At 43.6% G+C, this 22,463-nt stretch overlaps 1 protein-coding gene across 2 annotated transcripts in view; it reads left to right on the top strand.

Annotated features, from left to right (window-relative positions):
• LOC137334380 (SRSF protein kinase 3-like) overlaps positions 1 to 22,463 on the top strand; it is a 36,253-nt gene that overhangs the window by 7,030 nt on the left and 6,760 nt on the right. For both annotated transcript variants that reach the window (XM_067999095.1, XM_067999096.1), the window contains exons 4-11: positions 3,966 to 4,078; positions 8,991 to 9,099; positions 10,269 to 10,356; positions 14,189 to 14,276; positions 15,377 to 15,483; positions 16,785 to 16,941; positions 17,345 to 17,445; positions 20,503 to 20,610. In XM_067999095.1, coding sequence (XP_067855196.1) covers positions 3,966 to 4,078; positions 8,991 to 9,099; positions 10,269 to 10,356; positions 14,189 to 14,276; positions 15,377 to 15,483; positions 16,785 to 16,941; positions 17,345 to 17,445; positions 20,503 to 20,610 — 871 coding nt within the window. The remainder of the gene's footprint in view (positions 1 to 3,965; positions 4,079 to 8,990; positions 9,100 to 10,268; positions 10,357 to 14,188; positions 14,277 to 15,376; positions 15,484 to 16,784; positions 16,942 to 17,344; positions 17,446 to 20,502; positions 20,611 to 22,463) is intronic.

The following is a 22,463-nucleotide window of genomic DNA, read 5'->3' as shown; positions in this document are numbered from 1 at the left end:
GGAAACAGTTCACCTGCCTGCCCTCTAAGACATGGATAAGTAATTTCATTAAAAAATACTGCTTCAACAGTTTCACATACAGTACTTTCTTGTCTGGAACCTGGTCCCAGAGGTGAAAGAACAGTATGCTAAATCATTGGGACCCAGACTAAAAGGATGATAGTCTCCTTTTTTTCTGCCAGATGTGGAAATCCCATGCATTAATTTGGGTGGTCTTAACCCAATTTCACAGCACAAAACAGCCCCTAATTCTCCACAAGATGGCAATCTCACTCAGAGGCACTGGGATAGATCGATTCAACCAATAAAATGATTATGACCAAACTTCATGCAGTAAATGACTGAAGGGATTGAATGAGTTTCAATTTTCAGCTGTTCGCATTAAGATGGTGGTAAAAATAATTTGAGCTAAGATATCAAATTATCACCTCAATTGTGACCAAAGCCCGTGATTTGTAACTATCTTGTAACTTACTTGTGGTTATTTATCATACTTTGTGTTGCATTCATTACAATGACAGAAGGTACCATGGTTCAAAGAGTTTTGTTTTATTTGCTGCCAAGTGAAGATGGCTGTTCTTCAAAGACTTCATTGAGTAACTCCTGGCTTTAAAAGCTTTGCTATCACTTAGGAAGGGAAGGTTACCATAGAGACCGATTCCTGATGGCTTGCCCAGTCACCAAGATAAAAATAGTTTCTGTAGCAACAAATTGCTCATTGAAAAAATAAAATTGGTACACTGATGAATGATAAAATGTATTTTTTTGTGGGGGTGCAGAGTTGCTATAAAACTCAACATATGTTGAGGGTTTTACTTTCTTTCAACTTTTTTCTTTTCTTTGCTTTTTGAATAAGCCTCTTTGCTCAGTGCCTTCTCCTTCCACTTGAAGAACTGAACAAGCATCAGTGCATGGGAATCCAAAAGTTTTTTTACAGACATGTAAACAGTAAACGGGTACTAAGAGGAGGGGTGGGGCCGATTAGGGACCATAAAGGAGATCCACTCATGGAGGCAGAGGGGATGGCTGAGATACTAAATGAGTACTTTGCATCTGTCTTTACCAAGGAAAAAGATGCTGCCAGAGTCTCAGTAAAGCAAGATATAGTTGAGATACTGGATGGGCTAAAAATTGATAAAGAAGAGGTACTTGAAAAGCTAGCTGTACATGAAGTAGATAAGTCACCCGGTCTGGATGGGATGCATCCAAGGTTGCTGAGGGAAGTAAGCGTGGAAATTGCAGAGGTACTGGCCATAATCTTCCAAACATCCGTAGATACGGGAGGTGGTGCCAGAGGACTGGAGAATTGCAAATGTTGCAACCTTGTTCAAAAAAGGGTGTAAAGATAAATCCAGCAACTATAGGCCAGTCAGTTTAACCTCAGCTGTGGGGAAACTTTTAGAAACGATAATCCGGGACAGAATTAACAGTCACTTGGACGAGTGTGGATTGAATAGGGAAAGCCAGCACAGATTTGATAAAGGCAAATTGTGTTTAACTAACTTGATAGAGTTTTTTTGATGAGGTAACAGAGAGGGTTGGTGAGGGCAATGCAGTTGATGTGGTGTATATGGACTTTCGAAAGGCGTTTGATAAAGTACTACATGGTAGGCTTATCATCAAGATTGTGACCCATGGAATAAAGGGGGCAGTAGCAACATGGATACAGAATTGGCTAAGGGACAGGAAACAGAGAGTAGTAGTGAAGGGTTGTTTCTCGGACTGGAGGGAGGTGTACAGTGGTGTTCCCCAGGAGTCGGTGCTCGGACCATTGCTTTTCTTGATATACGTTAATGACTTGGGTGTACAGGGCACAATTTCAAAATCTGCAGATGACACAAAACTTGGAAGGGTAGTAAACAATGAGGAGGATAGTGATGGACTTCAAGAGGATATAGACAGGCTGTTGGCATGGGCGGACACGTGGCAGGTGAAATTTAATGCAGAAAAATGCGAAGTGATACATTTTGGTAGGAAGAATGAGGAGAGTCAATATAAAGTAGACGGCACAATTCTAAAAGGGGTACAGGAACAGAGAGATCTGGGGGTATATGTGCACAAATCATTGAAGGTGGCAGGGCAGGTTGAGAAAGCGGGTAAAAGAAGCATACAGAATCCTGAGCTTTATAAATAGAGGCATAGAGTACAAAGTATGGAAGCCATGATGAACCTTTTAAAAACTATAGGCCACAACACTGGTTAGGCCACAACTGGAGTATTGTGTCCAGTTCTGGGCACCGCACTTCAGAAAAGATGTGACGTCCTTAGAGAGGGTGCAGTAGAGATTTACTAGAATGATTCCAGGGATGAGGGACTTTAGTTTTGAGGATAGACTGGAGAAGCTGGGTTTGTTTTCCTTGGAACAGAGGCGGTTGCGAGGAGATTTGATAGAGGTATTCAAAATCATGAAGGGTCTAGACAGAGTAGATAGAGAGAAACTGTTCCCATTGGCGGAAGGGTCAAGAACCAGAAGGCATAGATTTAAGGTGATTGGCAAAAGAACCAAAGGTGACATGAGGAAAAACCTTTTTACACAGTGAGTGATTAGGATCTGGAATGCACTGCCTGAGGAGGTGGTGGAGGCAGATTCAATCATGGCCTTCAAAAGGGAACTGGATAAGTACTTGAAAGGAAAAAAATTGCAGGGCCATGGGGAAAGGGCGGGGGAGTGGACTCCATGGGCCAAATGGCCTCCTTCAGTGCTGTAACCTTTCTATGATTCTATGATTCTATGTTCTTCTGTACTCAGGTAGCCATGGCTGATACTCAACACTTATGCTTTCTGCAGGACAGGAGAGTGAGACATTCAGTACCATGCCATTCACCAGAGAAGATAGACTTGGTGATCTGTAGTTATGAAGAAAGACTAGAGAAACTTGGGCTTTTTAACCTTGAAAGAAGTCACAAAGAGGGGCTGTTACAGAAGTATATAAGATATTAAACAGTGTAGAAAAGGTAAATCCAGGAACAGTTAAACCATGGCAACAGGATAAGGGACGCAGGTTCAAATTGGAGAAAGGCAAATTTAGGATTGATGTCAGGAATTTGTTTACACAAAGAATGATCAATCTGTGGAGTGACTTCAGAACACAGTAAAGGCACAAACTCGGATATTTTGTTGGATGCTGTGATTGGGGTGGGGGGGTGGTGGGGTGTGGGGGTGCAGGCTTGATCTTAATGGATGAGCTGAGATTGGTTGATTGCCTTCCTCATCTGCATCTGTCTTGTGACCTTGAAATAGTCGGCATCGCATGGCATCCTCCAGACAGGAATGGAGCAACTTAGGATACTTATCACCTCATTTTTATCTAGATGAGAGCGTGTAATGTTCCAGCATTACATGCCACCCTATGTTCATGAGTATAGGATGTCCTGGATGCTTGGCATTGCAAATGTACCTTCCAGCTAGGAGGGTGGAATGCTCTGAATCGGTCACCACCAAACATGTTCTTTCGGCCAAGACAGCAGAATGCAATGGGACAAAGTGCCACACATGCTTCTTCAGACAGGAGAGTAGATTGGCCTGGAATGTTCAGCATTATGCATCTTTCCACAGACAGATCAGACTTACATGAAATATGAGACATACACAAGTTACTGATTTTTGATTGTGTTTTTTGTGTATTACCTACCTCTTTATTGCACAGCACTTTGGTGCATTGTTGATCTATGCTGTAGGGATATTAAAGGTATTAAGTTGTATGTGACTTCACATTGTACAGTGTAAGACTGTAGTGACATGAAGTGTAAGACTTCACTCCCACAAAATTGTATTTTGTGTATATTCTACATTGCCAGAAACTAAAGTAAGAATTTAATTCTCTACTTGTTATGCTTCCAGCATCCCATCATCTGAAATCTTGCACTGACATCATCTTCAGAATCCTGCACTAATCTTCTCCCAGTCACCACCTTTGCAGCGCCAGATGAGATAATTGAAGTATTATCTTTTATTGCTATTTCAGGTCTCAGTATAAAGAGCAGGATATTCTTGGAAAAGAACTCACCAGCCAAGTTCTCAATACGTCAAAGCAGCGGTCAGCTGAGGGGCAGGAGGACCCAGCAGAATACTGCACTGGTGAGTTACTTGAGTGTCAAGGCTTTCCAGATTACAGACTCAAGTAATAAACATATATTCTTTTTCAAGGAGCACTTGCCTTAATGCAGCACCGGGGATAGATTTGCAAATATTGCATTCATCATAGAATCATAGAATGATTACAGCACAGAATGAGGCCATTCGGCCCATCGAGCCTGTGCCGGCTCTTTGTAATCCAGTTAGTCCCATTCCCCCACCCTTTCCCTGTAGCCCTGCAAATTTTTTCCCTTCAAGAATTTATCCAATTCCGTTTTGAAAGCCACGATTGAATCTGCTTCCACCAACCACCCTTTCAGGCAGCGCAATCCAGATCATAACTACTCACTGTGTTAAAAAGCTTTTCCTGATGTCGCCTTTGGATCTTTTGCCAATTGCCTTAAATCTGTGTCCTCTGGTTCTCGACCCTTCCGCCAATGGGAACAGTTTCTCTTTATTTACTTTATCTAAACCCTTCATAATTTTGAACACTTCTATCAAATCTCCTCTCAACCTTCTCTGCTGTAAGGAGAATAACCCCAGCTTCTCCAGTCTATCCACGTAACTGAAGTCCCTCATCCCTGGAACCATTCTAGTAAATCTTTTCTGCACCTTCTCTAAGGCCTTCACATCCTTCCTGAAGTGCGGTGCCCAGAATTGGACACAATGCTCCAGTTGTGGCCTAACCAGTGTTTTGTAAAAGTTCAACATAACTTCCTTGCTTTTGTACTCTATGCCTCTATTTATAAAGCCCAGGATCCCGTATGCTTTTTAACCACTTTCTCAACCTGTCCTGCCACCATCGAAGATTTGTGCACATAAACCCCCAGGTCTCTCTGTTCCTGCACCCCCTTTAGAATTGTACCGTTTGTTTATATGCCTTTTCTCGTTCTTCCTGCCAACATGTATCACTTCGCACTTCTCTGCGCTAAATTTCATCTGCCATATGTTTGCCCATTCCACTCGCCTTTCTATGTCCTCTTGAAGTCTATTACTATCTTCCTCACTGTTTACTACACCTCCTAGTTTTGTGTCATTTGCAAATTTTGAAATTGTGCCCTGTACTCCCAAGTCCACGTTATTAATATATATATAAAAAAACAGTGGTCCCAATCCCGACCCCTGGGGAACACCACTGTATACCTTCCTTCAGTCTGAGAAACAACCGTTCACAACTACTCCCTATTTCCTGTCACTTAGCCAATTTCGCATCCATTCTGCCACTGCCCCTTTTATTCCATGGGCTTCAATTTTGCTGACAAGCCTATTATGTGGCATTTTATCAAACGCCTTTTGAATGTCCATATAGACATCAACCGCATTGCCCTCATCAACCCTCTCTGTTACCTCATCAAAAAACTCAATCAAGTTAGTTAAACACGATTTGCCTTTAACAAAGCCGTGCTGGCTTTCCTTTATTAATCCACACTTGTCCATGTGACTGTTAACTTTGTCCCGGATTATCGTTTCTAAAAGCTTCCCCACCACCGAGTTTAAACTGACTGGCCTGTAGTTGTCAGGTTTATCCTTACACCCCTTTTTGAATAAGGGTATAACATTTGCAATTTTCTTGTCCTCTGGCACCACCCCCATATCTAAGGAGAATTGGAAGATTATGGCCAGCACCTCTGCAGTTTCCACCCGTACATCCCATCCGGACCGGGTAACTTATCTACTTTAAGTACAGCCAGCCTTTTTAGTACCTCCTACATATCAATTTTTAGCCCATCCAGTATCTCAACTACCTCCTCTTTTACTGTGACTTTGGTAGCATCTTCTTCCTTGGTAAAGACAGATGTAAAGTACTCATTTAGTACCTTAGCCATGCCCTCTGCCTCCATGAGTAGATCTCCTTTTTGGTCCCTAATTGGCTGCACCCCTCGTTTTACTACCCGAATACTATTTATATGCCTATAGAAGACTTTTGGATTCCCTTTTATGTTAGCCGCCAGTCTATTCTCATACTCTCATACTTTCATACTAATACTCTCATATTCTCTCTTTGCCCCTCTTATTTCCTTTTTCACTTCTCCTCTGTACTTTCTATATTCAGTCTGGTTCTCACTTGTATTATCAACCTGACATCTGTCATACGCCCCTTTTCTCTGCTTCATCTTACTGTCTATCTCTTTCATCATCCAGGGAGCTCTGGCTTTGGTTGCCTACCTTTCCCCCTCGTGGGAATGTGCCTAGACTGTACACGAACCATCTCCTCTTTAAAGGCCGGCCATTGTTCGATTACAGTTTTGCCTCCAATCTTTGATTCCAATTTACCCGGTCCAGATCCGTTCTCAACCCACTGAAATTGGCCCTCCTCCAATTAAGTATTTTTACTCCAGATTGCACCCTGAGCTTTTCCATAACTAATCTAAACCTTATGATACCATGATTCCCCCATTGACACTTGCTCCACTTGGCCCACCTCATTCCCCAGAACCAGATCCAGCAATGCTTCCTTTTTCGTTGGGCCAGAAACCTACCGATCAGGAAAGTTCTCCTGAACGCACTTCAGAAATTCCTCCCCCTCTTTGCCCTTTACTCTATTACTATCCCAGTCTATATTAGGATGTTTGAAACTCCCCATTATCACTACTGGACCGTTTTTGTACCTCTCTGTAATTTCCCTGCAAATTTGCTCCTCTATATCCTTCCCACTATTTGGTGGCCTATAGAGTATACCCAGTAGTGTAATGGCGCTTCTCTTGTTTCTTAACTCTAACCAAATAGATTCTGCCCTTGAACCCCTCAAGGATATCCTCTCTCTCCAGCACTGCAATATTTTCCATAATAAATGCTACCACCCCCTCCTTTTTTCCCTTCCCTATTTTTCCTGGATATCTTGTATCCAGAAATACTTAGTACCCAATCCTGCCCTTTTTTGAGCCAGATCTCCGTTATCGCCACAACATCACATTCCCATGTGGCTATTTGTGCCTGCAGCTCACCAACCTTATTTACCACCTTATTTACTTTGTGTGTTTACACATGTGCATTCTAAACCTATCTTAGACCTTCTCATATTCTCTCTTAATCTGATCCCACCTAATTCTGTACTATTTCATACTTTAGTGTTAGCTGTCTCTCCCAATCCTTTGTGCACCTTGTTTCTCCTTTCTAATGCTACATACTGGTGCCTATCCCCCTGCCAAATTAGTTTAAACCTTCCCCTACAGCACTAGTGAACCTCCCCGTGAGGACATTGGGTCCCAGCTCTGTTGAGGCGCAACTCGTCAGTCTTGAACGGGTCCCTCCTGCCCCAGGACTGGCCCCAGTGCCCCAAGAATTGAAGCCCTCCCTCTTGCACCATGTCTCTAGCCACTCATTAACCTGCCTTATCTTCCTATTTCTGTACTCACTAGCGCTTGGCACTGGGAGTAGTCCAGAGATTACCACCTTTGAGGTCCTGCTTTTTAACTTCCTCCCAAGCTCCTGAAATCTAACCGCAGGACCTCATCCCTTTTCTTTCCTATGTCGTTGGTACCCACATGGCCCAAGACTTCTGGCTGTTCCCCTTTCCCCTGCAGAATGTTCTGCACGCTCTCTGTGATGTCCTCTACCCTGGCACCATTCCTCAACCAACAATCTGTTAAATGTGTAACCAGCAGGATTGACAATATATTCCTTAATATTTTATACTCTTTTTCTCTCCTCCATGTATAGTATGCCTCAATATCCCTCCACTACTGGCATTTGGGCAGCATGGATTGAAGGAAAGGAGAAAACTTATACTTACAGTATCCCTGAGGAGGGCGTGCACTCAAAGCTCACCACATTAATATTGATTTAAGTTAGACCCCAATTGCTAGTGGAAGCATTGCCGGTTGAATGCCAAATGCTCAGTCCTCTAGCAGTTTCAGCTGCTTGTCCCCCTAGTTGTGTTGCACCATGTCAGACATCGGGTAGACTCACTCTGAGCTTTGACCCTGTCCTATAGCCTCTGTATAGATCCATGGATTCCAGTCTTCAGTCCTCAAATTTTCCATCCAGTGATGCACAGGAGGAGCCAGGCTTACAGACAGAAAGTTCTACAGTACTATCTATGAATGGTCAGTCTTTCTGTCAATCAGAAAAAAGGATTTGGGGTTGTGGGCGCAGATGTATATCATGTATTGCAACCTGCGACCTTGCTGTGTCTCTTTAGCTGACGTTGATAACTCTGGGAAACTCCATGAGCCCAATCCACAGGCACAGTCCTCTGACAGAATATGTTGTTAAAGGTAGTTGAAAAACAGAAGATGCTATTATATAGGTAAGTTTAATCATTTTCTGTAAATGTTGTAATTGTTTTATATCTTTGTAATGTTACAAATCTTATTTCCTGTAATAAATCCTCAATTTAGTGGAGCAGCTGACAAGATTTGCAAAACAATATTTGACATGATGTCATTATTCCCTTCTGCTCCTTGGTATTTTTATCTGTTGCTGACTGTTGATAATTTGATTGGAAGTTTATTGAAATTGTTGATTGGTAGTTTTTATTCCTGCTTGCTACATGCTGGTTAGTACATTATATATCTATTTAGTTGTGATTTACTACTTTTTTGTGAAAGCAAATTTCAATGAAGTGAAAATTTGCAACAAAATCTTACATAACTGATGCTGAAGTATTACACAGGAAGCATGATGGACAAGACATTCAGTAGAGAAATCATTTTTAAATATATAGAAGAAAATAGCTGTGTTGGGTCTGGCAACCCACATTTAGTAATATTTCTGCTCCCTTTGCTGCACTACAGGATTAAACCTTAATTACTAATGAGATAAAACTGTTCTTAACATATCCTGAATCTCAATTTCAGGGCATGAAACCATGAATTGACGTATATGCACGCGTGTGAGGGAGGTATACATTTGCAGGTTACTTTAACATCATTCCTTGATATAAAACTGAAGACTGACAAATTTGTCTTTACAGGAGGCTACCATCCAGTGAAATTAGGGGACATTTTTAATGGAAGATACCAAGTGGTGAGAAAATTGGGGTGGGGCTATTACTCAACAGTGTGGCTTTGCTGGGATCTGCTGTAAGTAACCAATCTTGTTCATGTTGGCTTTAATAGTGAGGCCTACGTTTTTTTTAAATTGAGAAACCAGAATGAATGGTCAAGGCCCATAGTACAGGATGCCACTAAGGTTGAAAAGAGATGAGGTAAATCAGAAAATAATGATTAGATTATGTCAAACTTGGGTTTTGAAAGTCTGTAGGTTCTAAGATGAAGGAAACACTGAAGGAGGCAAGGGGGTAGATCTTGACTTTGTGCGATAGTGTAAAACGGGTGATAGCAAGTCGGCAACCCGTTTTACATCTCTCCCAATTTTTATTTCCATTGAAGTCAATATGGGTGACGCTGGCAAGGCTGGCATTTATTGCCCATCCCTAGTTGACCTTGAGAAAATGGTAGTAAATTTTCTTCTTAAACCTCTACAGTCCATATGGTGAATGTACTTCCACAATGCTGTTCCAGGATTTTGACTCAGTCACGATGAAGAATTGGCGATATATGTTCAAATCAGGATGGTGTGTGACTTGGAGGGGAACTTGTAGATGATGGTGTTCCCATGCACCTGTTGCTTTTGTCGTTCTAGGTGGTGGAGGTCACGGGTTTGGGAAGTGCTGTCAAAGATGCCGTGGCAAATTGCTGCAGTGCATCCTATGGGTAGTCCTGTGGTGGAGGGTTGGATGCTTAAGCTGGTGGATCGGGTGCTGATCAAGCAGACTGCTTTATCCTGGATGGTGTCGAGCTTCTTGAGTGTTTTTGCAGCTGCACCCATCCAAGCAAGCTAAGGGCATTCCATCAGACTCCTGACTTTTTGCCTTGTAGGCAGTAAAGTGGCTTTGAGGAGACAGGAGATGAGCCACTTGCCGCAGAATACCCAGCCTCTGACCGGCTCTGGTAGCCACGGCATTTGTGTGGCTGGTCCAGTTGAGTTTCTGGTCAATGGTGATCCCCATCTCTTGTTGGAGATGGTCATTGCGTGGCACTTGTGCGGCTTGAATGTCATTTGCTGCTTATCAGCCCAAAACTGGATGTTGTCTAGGTCTTGCTATATGCGGGCATGGATTGCTTCATTATCTAAGGAATTGCCTAAGCCTTTGTGAAGTGCCCTGGGATTTTTTTTTTAGATTAAAGATGTTATACAAATGCAAGTTGTTTTATAAGAAAGCTTAACGCAGATATGTTTCATTTAACAGAAAAAATAAATTTGTGGCAGTAAAAGTGGCAAAGAGTGCAAGGAGATTTACAGAGGCAGCCCAGGACGAGATCAGGCTTCTCAGATGTGTGAGTAACCTCCTACAGAAGTGCTAAACAAACATAACGATGGTTGTGAGTTCAAGTCCCACTAAAGAAACTTGAGCACAAAATCTAGACTGACACTCCAATGCAATACTGAGGGAGTGCTGCACTGTTGGAGGTGCTGCCTTTCGGATGCGATGTTAAACCGAGGCCCCGTCTGCCCTCAGGTGGACGTATACGATCCCATGGCACTATTTGAAGAAGAGCTGGGGAATTCTTCCCAATGTCCTGGCCAACATTTATCCCTCAACCAACATTACTAAAACAGATTACCTGGTCATTAACTCATTTCTGTTTGTGGGATCTTGCTGTGCGCAAATTGGCTGCCACATTTCCTACATTACAATAGTGACTACACTTCAAATGTACTTCATTTGCTTTAAGGTGCTTTGGGACATCCTGCGGTTGTGAAAGGCACTATATAAAAAGTTCTTTTTTTTTAAATGAAAAACGGTGGGGAATGGGCCAGCTCCCATACTGAGCCCGCCGACAGGTCGGTTCTGCCCAGAGAGAGGCAATCCGAGAGGGGGCCTTGCACAGGCCAGCAGTGGGCTGGACTTTTTTTGTGAACCCAGGAGGAGCACTCCTTCTCCTCCTGGCCCCACAAAAATAAAATAAAACATTTCCTGGGCTGTGTTTTCGAGCAGCCTCCAGTGACCTCTTTAAGCCATTGATTAGTCCGCTCAATGCCTGTTAATAATGGGAGGAGCATGTGTGGCGCAGGTTTTGTGCATTTGTACCCAAAAATTGCAATCAAGGTCCTACAGCCAATGTAGGACCCTGATTTACATATTTAAGCAGCCTCCCACCGGAAATAGACGGGCAGAGCTGCTCACCCATTTACAGGCCCACCTGAAAACTGCATCAGGTGGGTCTTGGGCGTCAATGGGGTGAGCAAGGTGGCCCCTCCCCAGTTTTCAGGTGAGAAACAGGCGGCCGGCAGCTGAAAATCACACCCTCACTGTCGAGGTTGCCGTGTGGCCACTTGGATAAGGCACCGCATAAGGTGACTGGCATCTCGGGAAGCATATCTGAGCAAGCAGCCAATAGATTCATGGAAAGGGCAAAGAGAGCTGGCAAGAGAAAAGAAACTGAAAATAATACTTTCAAGGCCCGCATAAACACAATAACATTTTTAAAATATAATTTCTCCCATCTGAGAAAGGAAATTCCAACTTTTTGCAGCCAGAAAGCTGCCATATCTGCTCTCCTGGCCACAAAAGGACTGTTTCGGTGATATATATCTGACATGGCCAATCCCAGCAGTCCAATGTATGTAAAAAGTTTAGTTCAGCCTGGCACTATGTTTGATTTTTAAAAGGAACACCGATGTTGAGGCTCTCTTTCTTAGAGCTGTCAGGACATTGCATTATAATCCCTGTAACAATCGCCTTTTTTAAGAAAAAGGTGCATTCATCTGAGTGCTCCACGGTTGTTTTACATTTGTACAGGTACTGTTGTGCCTCAATTCTCCTTCTGTTTCAGTGTGTAATTCTTTAGATCTACTGTTTGGAGGCAGTCTGCAAGTATGTGAAATTATGTGAGTTTCCTTCTCCGGTGATAACACAAGATTCATTCCAATGACATCATGAATTGAGTAGAGCTGCTGCAAGGAGATGCGCAAAGTGACTGTGGGTGACTTGTCCTTGAGATCTCCCTTCAGCCTTGTTGGGGAGAGTGGCGGGGATTAAATTTTATATTACTACCGCAGAGATGGAATAGAAGTTGACATAATCCAATACTTAGATTTGTTTCATAACGTTGCTGTACGGTACATTGCTGCAGTTCAACAGAAATCGAATGCAGACGCAAAGCGGGAGACACACTTTTTGCCTGTTTTTTGGACATAAAATATAGGATAGGAGGACAAATTTCAGGTTGTGATCTCCCGTGCTCGATCTCCCCTGAAAGTGTGCCGGCTGCCAAATTGGATACTGGTGACTTTTAGATGTACGGGGTGCCTGGCTGAAACAGGCGTTAGGCGCCTTGCTCATGCAAATTGGAGTCCAAGCGGTGGTTGTAGGACATCCAATTGAAATTCAAATGGGAAAAGCATGTGCCAGTTGTCCTGAGTCTTGAGCGGCCTAAACAGCTGTCCTTGCAGGGGGTGATTTTAGGAGGCAAATGCAGGTGCTTTGGGGGCCGGGGGGCTCCGAAAATTGTGCAAATCCCATTCGGGTTTGGAAGCCGGCTCCAACCCGCTGGCTTCCGAGTTTCCCAGGGACCCACCTGTGTGCGGCGGGCAACCCGAAAACGGTTAAAGAGCCAAATGTACCTCATTGAGGTACTTAAGGAATTTTACCTGTGACAGATGAAGGGGTTAGAAAGATTTTTAACTTATCAAGGCGGCTTGCCCACCGCTTCTGATTCACGCCTGGTGAAACCAGGCATTAAGGGCCAGATCAGGGAAAAAGAAACTAAATACGTTAAATAAAAAAACTATGCAATGAAGTGAAAACACTAAATGCACCTACCTTTGAAACCTGCTCTGATGTCCGCTGTCTCCCGCTCCGATGTCCCCCTCATCACCCTCCCGATGTCCCCCTCTTCACCCTCCCGAAGTTCCCCCGATGTCCCCCTCTTCACCCTCCCGATGTCCCCCTGATGTCCCCCCGATCTCACCCTCCCGATCTTCCCCTCTCTCCCCTTGATCTTCCCCTGTACCCCCCCCCCCCCCCCCGATCATCCCCTCTCCTCCCAGATCTTCCCCTCCTCTCCCCCCCCTCACCCCGGTCTTCCAGTCCACTGCCGGATCTTCCATTCTCCCCCCCCCCCACAGTCTTTCATTCCAGCGCTGGATGACGTCTGGCTCTCTCTCTTTCTCGCACCCCCCCACCCCTTGCATTGCAGCTCCTGATGGCAGTCAGCCTGTCAATCAGGCTAGCTGCCGGGCGCAAAACCCGGAGAGGATGTTAACCACTATCAATCAATGTGCGATCGTATTGGAAACAGTAAGTTTGGTTCATGCGGGTTTGCCACGCGCCCAATCGCCCTCCCGCTACCATCCCGTCGCTCTGCTAATATCGGGGCCTTTAACTTTTTAATAGTTACATTTCTGAGGAGGCAGGAGGGGCTCCTTTGGCTCCACAAAATACTGTGGGCTGCTGCCAGCCTGGACTCACCCCCACCCTTTCACCGCCCCCACTCCGCCTCCCACCCTCCCACGACATTCCGGCTAGCTCGGCATTGGAGCCAGCCGGAATTGGTCAAGTTCTGACTGGCGAGCTGCATCGGGATGCCCGACTGGCATCTGCAGCACGCCTGTTTAATGCAAATGAAGCCCAAGGCCAAATATCAATTGGACCTCAGGCTGCCGTGGACCCGCACGCAAAGCAAGCGTTACACTGACTTGGTACCTATTTCGGGCGCAAGTCCAATTTCTTGGCCCAAGCCCTTTCAGATGAGCAGGAGGTTCCAAACAGCTAGTTCTCTCTTATTTAAAGTATGATTGGACTATGGAGATTCACAATGGACTGGACAGGATATTGTAATCCTTCAATATTACATAAATACCCTGGAATCATGTAATCCCTCATCAGAAAATCTTGCAGGAATTACGAAAGCAGGATGTTGTATCGCATTATATGTAACAATCCACTTCTGTCCTAATTGGTTCCAAAAGGATGTCTCGACTCTTTCCATCCTCCCACCCCCATCAAGGAATTTACAAAAATTAAACTAGGATTTTCTAACACCCTCCCAGCATAGAGTGCCAGGATCTTTCACAATGAAATAATCAAAAGAATGTATTGGTTATCAGCAAATTATTTATGCTTTACATCACTTCCTTCTAAAAAAAAATTATTTATTTTCTCAGGTGAGATGGAAAAGTTCAAAGGACCCAGATAAAGAGCGAGTTGTCCAGCTATTGGATGATTTTTTAATAGTTGGTTTGCATGGTGTCCGTATCCTTTCAATCTACATCTGGAAGATATTGATATATTTTAAATATGGCACACTGAAATATGATTTTAATTCGTATATATTTAATGACTACTGCAAAGTATTTTCTGCCAGAATAGGAAGTTCACCAATTATCCATACAGTGAGCTCCTGATCTCAGTCATGTCACAATTTGTTAAGCACAGCCCAGTTATTTCTTCAAAGGGAGAGAAATATGAGGACGGGTTTATCCAAGCAACTCTTCTGGCCTTCTTTGCAAACATTTATTTAGCCGCAGAGGCAGAATTCCGGAAGCAGTGGCCTGTTATCTCCAGTTGAAAGAGGTACATGATTTTCATGAATGAGCTGACGAGAGTATTTTGAGCATGATTACCTTAATAAGTGAGTTGAGAATGATGTTATTTGAAATCTTAGAGCTTTATGAATGAGCTGTGTACAAAGGGCATTTGAGAATGTAGATTTTTTTATGAATGGGCCTGGGGTGAAGGTTTTTGAGAATATGGATGTTTATCAATGTACTATGAGCGCAGATTTGAAAATGTCAGTTTCAGGCCTAGCTCAATGATTTAGTAATCTCTAGTTTGAGCAGTGTGAAATTGGTTCAGCTGGTAGCATTCTTGCCTCTGGTTTTGAGATTATGAGTTCTAGTCCCAAATCAGGAGTTTGAATTCATAAACTAAACTGACGTTTACAATACAGTACTGAAGGAGTGTTGCATTCTTGTAGGTATCATCTTTCAAGTGAGATGTTAAACTGAAGTCCTCCTATTCAGATGGACGTTAATGATCCCATGGTACTATTTGGAGAGGAGCGCAGAATACTCTGTGTTTGGCCATTGACAGCAAAAACAGATTAATTGATTGTTCATCTCATTGTGGTTTATAGAATCTTCTTGTGTGCAAAATGTCTGCTGTGTTTGGCTACATGATAACAATCGCTGCACTTCAAAGTAATTCATAGTATGTGAAGTGCCTTGAGATATTTCTGAGAAATGTGACAAGGCATCATATAAATACAAGTCTTTTGTATTTCTTCATAACATTACTCCTATTTGGTCAGGATTGACTAAACATTTTGTAACAACCCTTAACTCTTCTCCCAGATGTCTGCTTGGTTATTGAACTGCTTGGTGACCATCTTCATCGATGGATTGTCAGGTCAAAGCGGCAGGGACTGCCCATGATTTGTGTCAAGAAGATTATCCAACAGGTGAGATTGAGGGCTGGTCTAGGGGCACAGACACTTCCTTTAAGCCTGTTTTTAGGCCTGAAATGGTTGTTGAGCTCATGCCCCAACCGGGAAGCCAGAATCCGGCCTGAAATTGGGCCTCAGGCCTCATTAATATTCTTCGGGTGAGCTGCCTCCACAGGCAGCTCTCCCATTTTAACAAACTGAATATCGGGCCACTTGCCTTACTGGCAGCAGCCTGATGGTAAGTGGGGTGGAGGGGGGGGTGTGGAATGGGGCGTTTGCGCAGCAACTGGTGGGGGGGGGGGTCGGGGGCGGCGGGAGGGGGGGATTGGGAGTACTGTGGAGTCGGGGGAGCACTCCTGCTCCTCCTGGCTCCACAGGAATTATTTTTTATTTTTTTTTTAAACCAGGCCCGGCTCCTGCTCCACTCATCGCTATCCACTGAGGTGTCAGCCTAGATTCTGGACTCAACTCCTGGAGTGGGCTTGAACCATGAACTTCTGATTAACTGGCACCTGAGTTTTTTTTAAAATTTGCTGTCAAGATGTGGGCAATGCCGCATTTATTGTCCATCCCTAGTTGCCCTTGTTTGTCCTGATGGAAGACATTAGTGAACTAGTTGCCTTTTTTAACAATCCGGCATCTTTCATGATTTTTTTTCTGGTGCCACAAAATTACCAGATTTATTGAATTCAATTTCACTTGCCATGGTGTGAGTTGAAGTTTCAACTTTTGGGTTGCTAGTCCAGTATCATAGCCACTACACTACCATGTCCCGATCAGACTAGGAGACAGTGCAAAATGTTTTATATCCCATTATACTATTTGAAGCAGGGCAAAGAGTTTTCCCAGTATTCTGGCCAGCCTTCCTCCCTCAACTAAAACTATCAAAAACAGATTAACTGTTCATCCATCTCGTTTGCTGTTGGTGGGACCTTGCTGTGTACAAATTTGCTACTGCATTTACCTATAAAATAACAGTGACATTTTAAAAGTAATGAATTGGAGGTGAAATGCTTTGAGACAGTCTGATGATGTAATAATGCACTAAATGAATGCAAGTCTTTCCTTTTTCCTGATAGAGAGTTAACGAGCTGGGAGTATGATAGCTGTCTCTTCCTCCAAGCCAGAGAACTGTGTGAGCCTAAAGTGAGGTGGTAAGGGGAATAAAATAATAAAAAGATTGATTATTCTACTCTTTATGAAAGAGACCTCACAGCTGACAATAGAAGAATTTGACTGGCTGATCACCCAGTTCTGATTTGCAATGCAAATTAAGTGTTTTGGCTGATTGGCTGCTCTCTGTTTGCATGTGACAGGTTCTTCAAGGTCTCAACTATCTACACACCAAATGCAAAATCCTGCACACAGATATAAAACCAGAGAATATCCTTCTGTGTGTCAACCAACAGTACCTCAATGGATTGGCAGCTTCTGTGCAACAGGGAGAGGATGAAGCAATTCTGAGACCATCAGGTAGTGAAATGCATGGAGGAAGCATACAACATTCCTAAAAAACACACCCCATCCAGCTTTCCCAAAAAACACACCTCAATCAATATTCCTAAAAATCATAAAATACCTGATTTAATTTGAACCTTAATTTTATAATGGACAGTTTTTTATAAAACAAAGCTACATTATACAGCTTGGTTTTCCACAAATGAAGAATTCGTAGCTTCCCTCCTCCAGTTGTTTATTCATGTTGCATTACTGGCATAAAGTGGTCAAAATACATCCATCTATGGACCAGCATTAGCCAAACTCATATCACCACCTCCTTCCCCAGGGACATGACAATAATGTTAAGGAATGTGTCAAATCTGAAGAGATTTCAAATCTCCTTTGAGCTGACGTGGAATTTTGTCATTATTCTCAGAGGTAATCCAAGCAGAACAATCACTTCTGAACCCTTTGGATCCTAAACATGCTGAAGAAATAAGCATAAAAATTGTGGACCTGGGAAGTGGCTGCTGGACGGTGAGTTCCATTCAGTAATGGAATGTTGGGATGCAATATTACTGAGATGGTTTTTAGACAGATTGCTCAAATACTGGATTTTATAGTGGATTTCACCTGAACAGGGCTGGGATCAATGTCCTCGCGGGGAAGTTAACTCGTGCGGTGGGGGAGGGTTTAAACTAATTTGGCAGGGGGAAAGGAACCAGGATGTAGCAGCAGAAAGGAGAGGCAAAATGCATAGAAAACGAGGAGGGACAAACAGCAAAGGAATAAAGAATAGTGTAGAAAGTGCAGGAATTAGATGGAGGGAAAAAGCAAAGCAGACTAGCATGGTGTTGGAATGCATGTGAGTTAATGCAAGGAGTGTTACAAATAAGGTTGATGAGCTGCAGGCACAAGTTGTCACATGGGTTTGTGATATAATGGCTCTAACGGGGATCTGGCTTAAACATGGGCAGGAATGGGAACTAAACATTCCTGGCAGTGTATTCAGGAGGGATAGGGAAGAAAAAAAGAAAGGAGTGGGGGTGGCAGTATTGATCAAGGATAATATTACAGTTCTACAGAGGGATGATATACTAGAGGGTTCAAAGACTGAATCTATTTGGTTAGAGTTAAAGAACAGAAAAGGAGCTGTTACACTGCTGGGTGTTTTTACGATAGGCCCCCAAATAGTGAGAAGGAGATAGAGGAGCAAATCTGTAGACAAATTTCAGAGAAATGTAAAAATAATAGAGCAGTAATAGTAGAGGATTTCAATTACCCTAATATAGACTGGGAAAAAAGCAGTGTAAAGGGCAAGGAGGGTGAAGAATTCCTAAAATATGTACAGGAGAACTTTCTTATGTATGTTTCTAGCCCAATGATGAAGGAAGCAGTGCTGGATCTAGTTTGAGGGAATGAAGAAAGGCAAGTGGAGTGTGTTTCAGTGGGAGAACATCTGGATAATAGTGATCATAATATAATTAGGTTTAAAGTAGTTACGGAAAGGGACAACGAAAAATCAAAGGTGGAAATATCCAACTGAAAGAGATAATTTCAGTGATTTGAGAAGGGATCTAGCACAGGTGGACTGGAAACAATGATTGGCCAAGAAAACAATAAATGCGCAATGGCAGGCCTTCAAGGTGTAGATAGTTCGGGTACAAATCAAGCATATTCCCATAAGGAGGAAAGATAGGGCATCTGAAGATGGTAGTGGTTGTTGGAGGCCAATCATCTCAGCCCCATGACATTGCTGCAGGAGTTCCTCAGGGCAGTGTCCTAGGCCCAACCATCTTCAGCTGCTTCATTAATGACCTTCCCTCCATCATAAGGTCAGAAATGGGGATGTTCGCTGATGATTGCACAGTGTTCAGTTCCATTCGCAACCCCTCAAATAATGAAGCAGTCCGAGTCCGCATGCAGCAAGACCTGGACAACATCCAGGCTTGGGCTCATAAGTGGCAAGAAGTATTCGCGCCAGACAAGTGCCAGGCAATGACCATCTCCAACAAGAGAGAGTCTAACCACCTCCCCTTCACATTCAATGGCATTACCATCGCCAAACCCCCCACCATCAACATCCTGGGGTCACCATTGACCAGAAACTTAACTGGACCAGCCATATAAATACTGTGGCTACAAGAGCAGGTCAGAGGCTGGGTATTCTGCGGCGAGTGACTCACCTCCTGACTCCCCAAAGCCTTTCCACCATCTACAAGGCACAAGTCAGGAGTGTGATGGAATACTCTCCACTTGCCTGGATGAGTGCAGCTCCAACAACACTCAAGAAGCTCGACACCATCCAGGACAAAGCAGCCCGCTTGATTGGCACCACATCCACCACCCTAAACATTCACTCCCTTCACCACCGATGTGCTGTGGCTGCAGTGTGTACCATCCACAGGATGCACTGCAGCAACTCGCCAAAGCTTCTTCGACAGCACCTCCCAAACCCGCGACCTCTACCACCTAGAAGGACAAGAGCAGCAGGCACATGGGAACAGCACCACCTGCACGTTCCCCTCCAAGTCACACACCATCCCGACTTGGAAATATATCGCCGTTCCTTCATCATCGCTGGGTCAAAATCGTGGAACTCCCTTCCTAACAGCACTGTGGGAGAACCTTCACCACATGGACTGCAGCGGTTCAAGAAGGCGGCTCACCACCACCTTCTCAAGGGCAATTAGTGATGGGCAATAAATGCTGGCTCAAAGCTAGAGCTCCCTGGATGACAAAGGAAATAGAGGTTAAAATAAAACAGAAAAAGGAGGCTTATAACAAATGTCAGGTACAGAATACAGTAGAAAACCAAGTAGAATACAGAGAGTGCAGGGGGAAATTGAAAAGGGCTATAAGAAGGGCAAAGAGAGAATATGAGAAAAGATTGGTGGGTAACATAAAAGGGAGCCCAAAAATCTTTTATAAACATATAAAAAGTAAAAGGAGAGTTAAAGAAATGAGGGGGGTTGCTGATCAGGGACAAAGAAAGAAATCTTCTTGTGAAGGCAGATGGCATAACTGTGATACTGAATGAGTATGTTGCATCTGTCTTCACAAAAGAAGAGGATGAAGTTAATGTCGCAGTAGAGGAGGGGGGAGTAGAGATATTGGATAGTATAAAAATAGATAGAAATGAGGTGCTAAATAGGCTATCAGGTGCAGAGTAGGCCTCAGGCAACAGGTCTGGCCATTGGATTATCAGCCCTTATGATTTATACGGCCTCCTGCTGACATGTGGAGCACAGCCTGTATGGTAATAAGTATAGCAATGCTTCCAACTTTACAATGTCCGTGACATGCCATTTGATGTTGCTCTTTACTGTGCAACATAAGTGAGGTTACATTGCTTGGGATTGCTTCAAGGAACACTGCACAGGGAGCTTCACTATGCATCTTACTTATACTCTACTTGACTCATGGGTGTGTGATAATAAAGTATAATCAGATTCAGATATCCAGTATTCTGTAAGCCATCGGAACCACTCACAAAATGCTGAAATCACTCTATTTACCATTCTGCAGAATATTTGGCACTAAACAAGGTTGTCTATAAGGTTGTAAATCATTCCTCTCTTGACTTTGTTTCAGTTTAAGCATGTTTCAGAAGACATCCAGACCAGACAGTACCGTGCACTGGAGGCTATCCTCGGTGCTGAATATGGGCCTCCTGCTGACATATGGAGCACAGCCTGTATGGTAATAAATATATCAAGCTTCCAACTTTACAAGGTCCGTGACATGCCATTTGATGTTGCTCTTTACTGTGCAACATAGGTGAGGCTACTGCAGTTTGGATGCTCCGTACACCCCTATTAATGCCGGCGGCTGGTTTGATAAAGGGGCAATGTAGGTAATTTAAACAGTTGAGGTACTTAATTTTTTGTGGATTCTGAACCTGGAACGAATTTTACCTTACCTGCACAGGTTTTCCATAATTTCTAAAACTCGCTAGTGAAACAGGGGAGAGACTAATGCAGAAATTGATTAGGCCCTTTAAACCAGTGATTGACACATCTCACGACGAGCTCAGGGATTGCACCTGGTATCTCAGTTCTCTCAGGCAAATGTTTGGCTGAGAGTTGTTCATGTTGGGTCTCTATTCACTCTTCCAGCCATCACTCAATTGAATTAAATAAACTGAAAATACTTAATTGTTAACATCCTGAATCAATGTTGAGTGTGTGCACAAGCTTATATTTTTAAGAATGATGACTACATCTGAAATATTGGAAGATTCTGCAGTCAAATTACTTGAAAGAATCATAACATTTTATAAGAACTTGGTTGTTTTGCTAATAAAAATTATAGAACTCCGAACGTGTTTCCAATTCTCATCCATTATTTGCCTTTATATGCTCCATCTCTCCCCTTCTTTTACTGGCTTTCTCTTTCTCCATCATTGTCAATAGGCTTTCCATAGATATTTATTACAAGCTCGGACCCCCACAACTATTTGGATTGTGTTTCTTCCCACCCCACTTCCAGTAAATACTTCATCCCTTTCTCTAATTTTCTCCTTCTGTGTCATATCTGCTCCATTAAATCTATTTTCAACACCAGAGTTCTAAAGATCCTTCTCTTTCCTCAGCTGAGTCTTCCATCAGCAATGGCCCTTTGATTGAATCCACCACATTTCCCGTTTGCAGCGGAATACAACTGCCAGGGACATCCATTATGGTTTTCATCTTTTAATGCTGATGCTAGTGTTGTTAGGAAGTTCAAAAAATGAATGTTACTTATATTGCACTGATCATGAAATTGCTTCTCTCTTTCTCTACCTCACCTTCTTCTCTCCCTCCCCCCTCTTCCTGCTTCCTCTCTATTCCTCTCTTCCTCTTTAATTTTCTCTCTCTCTTCTCCCTTACCATCCTCCTCTCCCCTCATCTTTCCCTCACCCCACCCTCCCCTGTCCTCACCTTCTATCCGCCCTCTCTCCCCTCCCCATTCCTCCCCCTTCCCTACCCTTCATCACCCCCTTACTGCCTTCACTGTTCTCACTCTCTTCCTTTCTCTCACCCCTCCCCTCCCTATCTGGGTTCAAATATCTTCCTTGGTTGACGTGAAAAGTTGCATTGGTTTTGACTCCCCATGTGCAATGCCATGGGAGATCAAGTAGCAAGAACTGCAGCCAATGAAAATAAATATCTGCCCTGCAGCACCACCGTTGCATCACTTTCTACATCCCCTGGTAGAATAATAAACGTTGTCCCCACTCAACTGAGCAAAAAAATAAAAATAAAAATCCACTCACTGAGCAAAAATTCTGGCGTAGGATCAAAAACTCTTATTCACCCCATCTCAGAAATTGCTAATTGGGATATTAAACCAGCATTCAAGCCAAGACTCCCCCCTCCCCCCCCCCCCCATGGTTGAGATTCCCCGCATGGTCGGTATCCCCTGCATGGTCGAGATTCCCCCCCGCCATGGTTAAGAACCCCCTTATGGTCCGATTCCCGCCATGATCGAGATCCCCCCCCATGGTCGAGGCTCCCGCATGGTCGAGATTTCCCCCCACCATGGTCAAGATCCCCCCCATGGTCGAGGACCAC

This window comes from Heptranchias perlo, chromosome 17, assembly GCF_035084215.1.
Source record: "Heptranchias perlo isolate sHepPer1 chromosome 17, sHepPer1.hap1, whole genome shotgun sequence".
Taxonomy (NCBI): domain Eukaryota; kingdom Metazoa; phylum Chordata; class Chondrichthyes; order Hexanchiformes; family Hexanchidae; genus Heptranchias; species Heptranchias perlo.
This window is presented reverse-complemented; position numbering and strand designations above follow the sequence as displayed.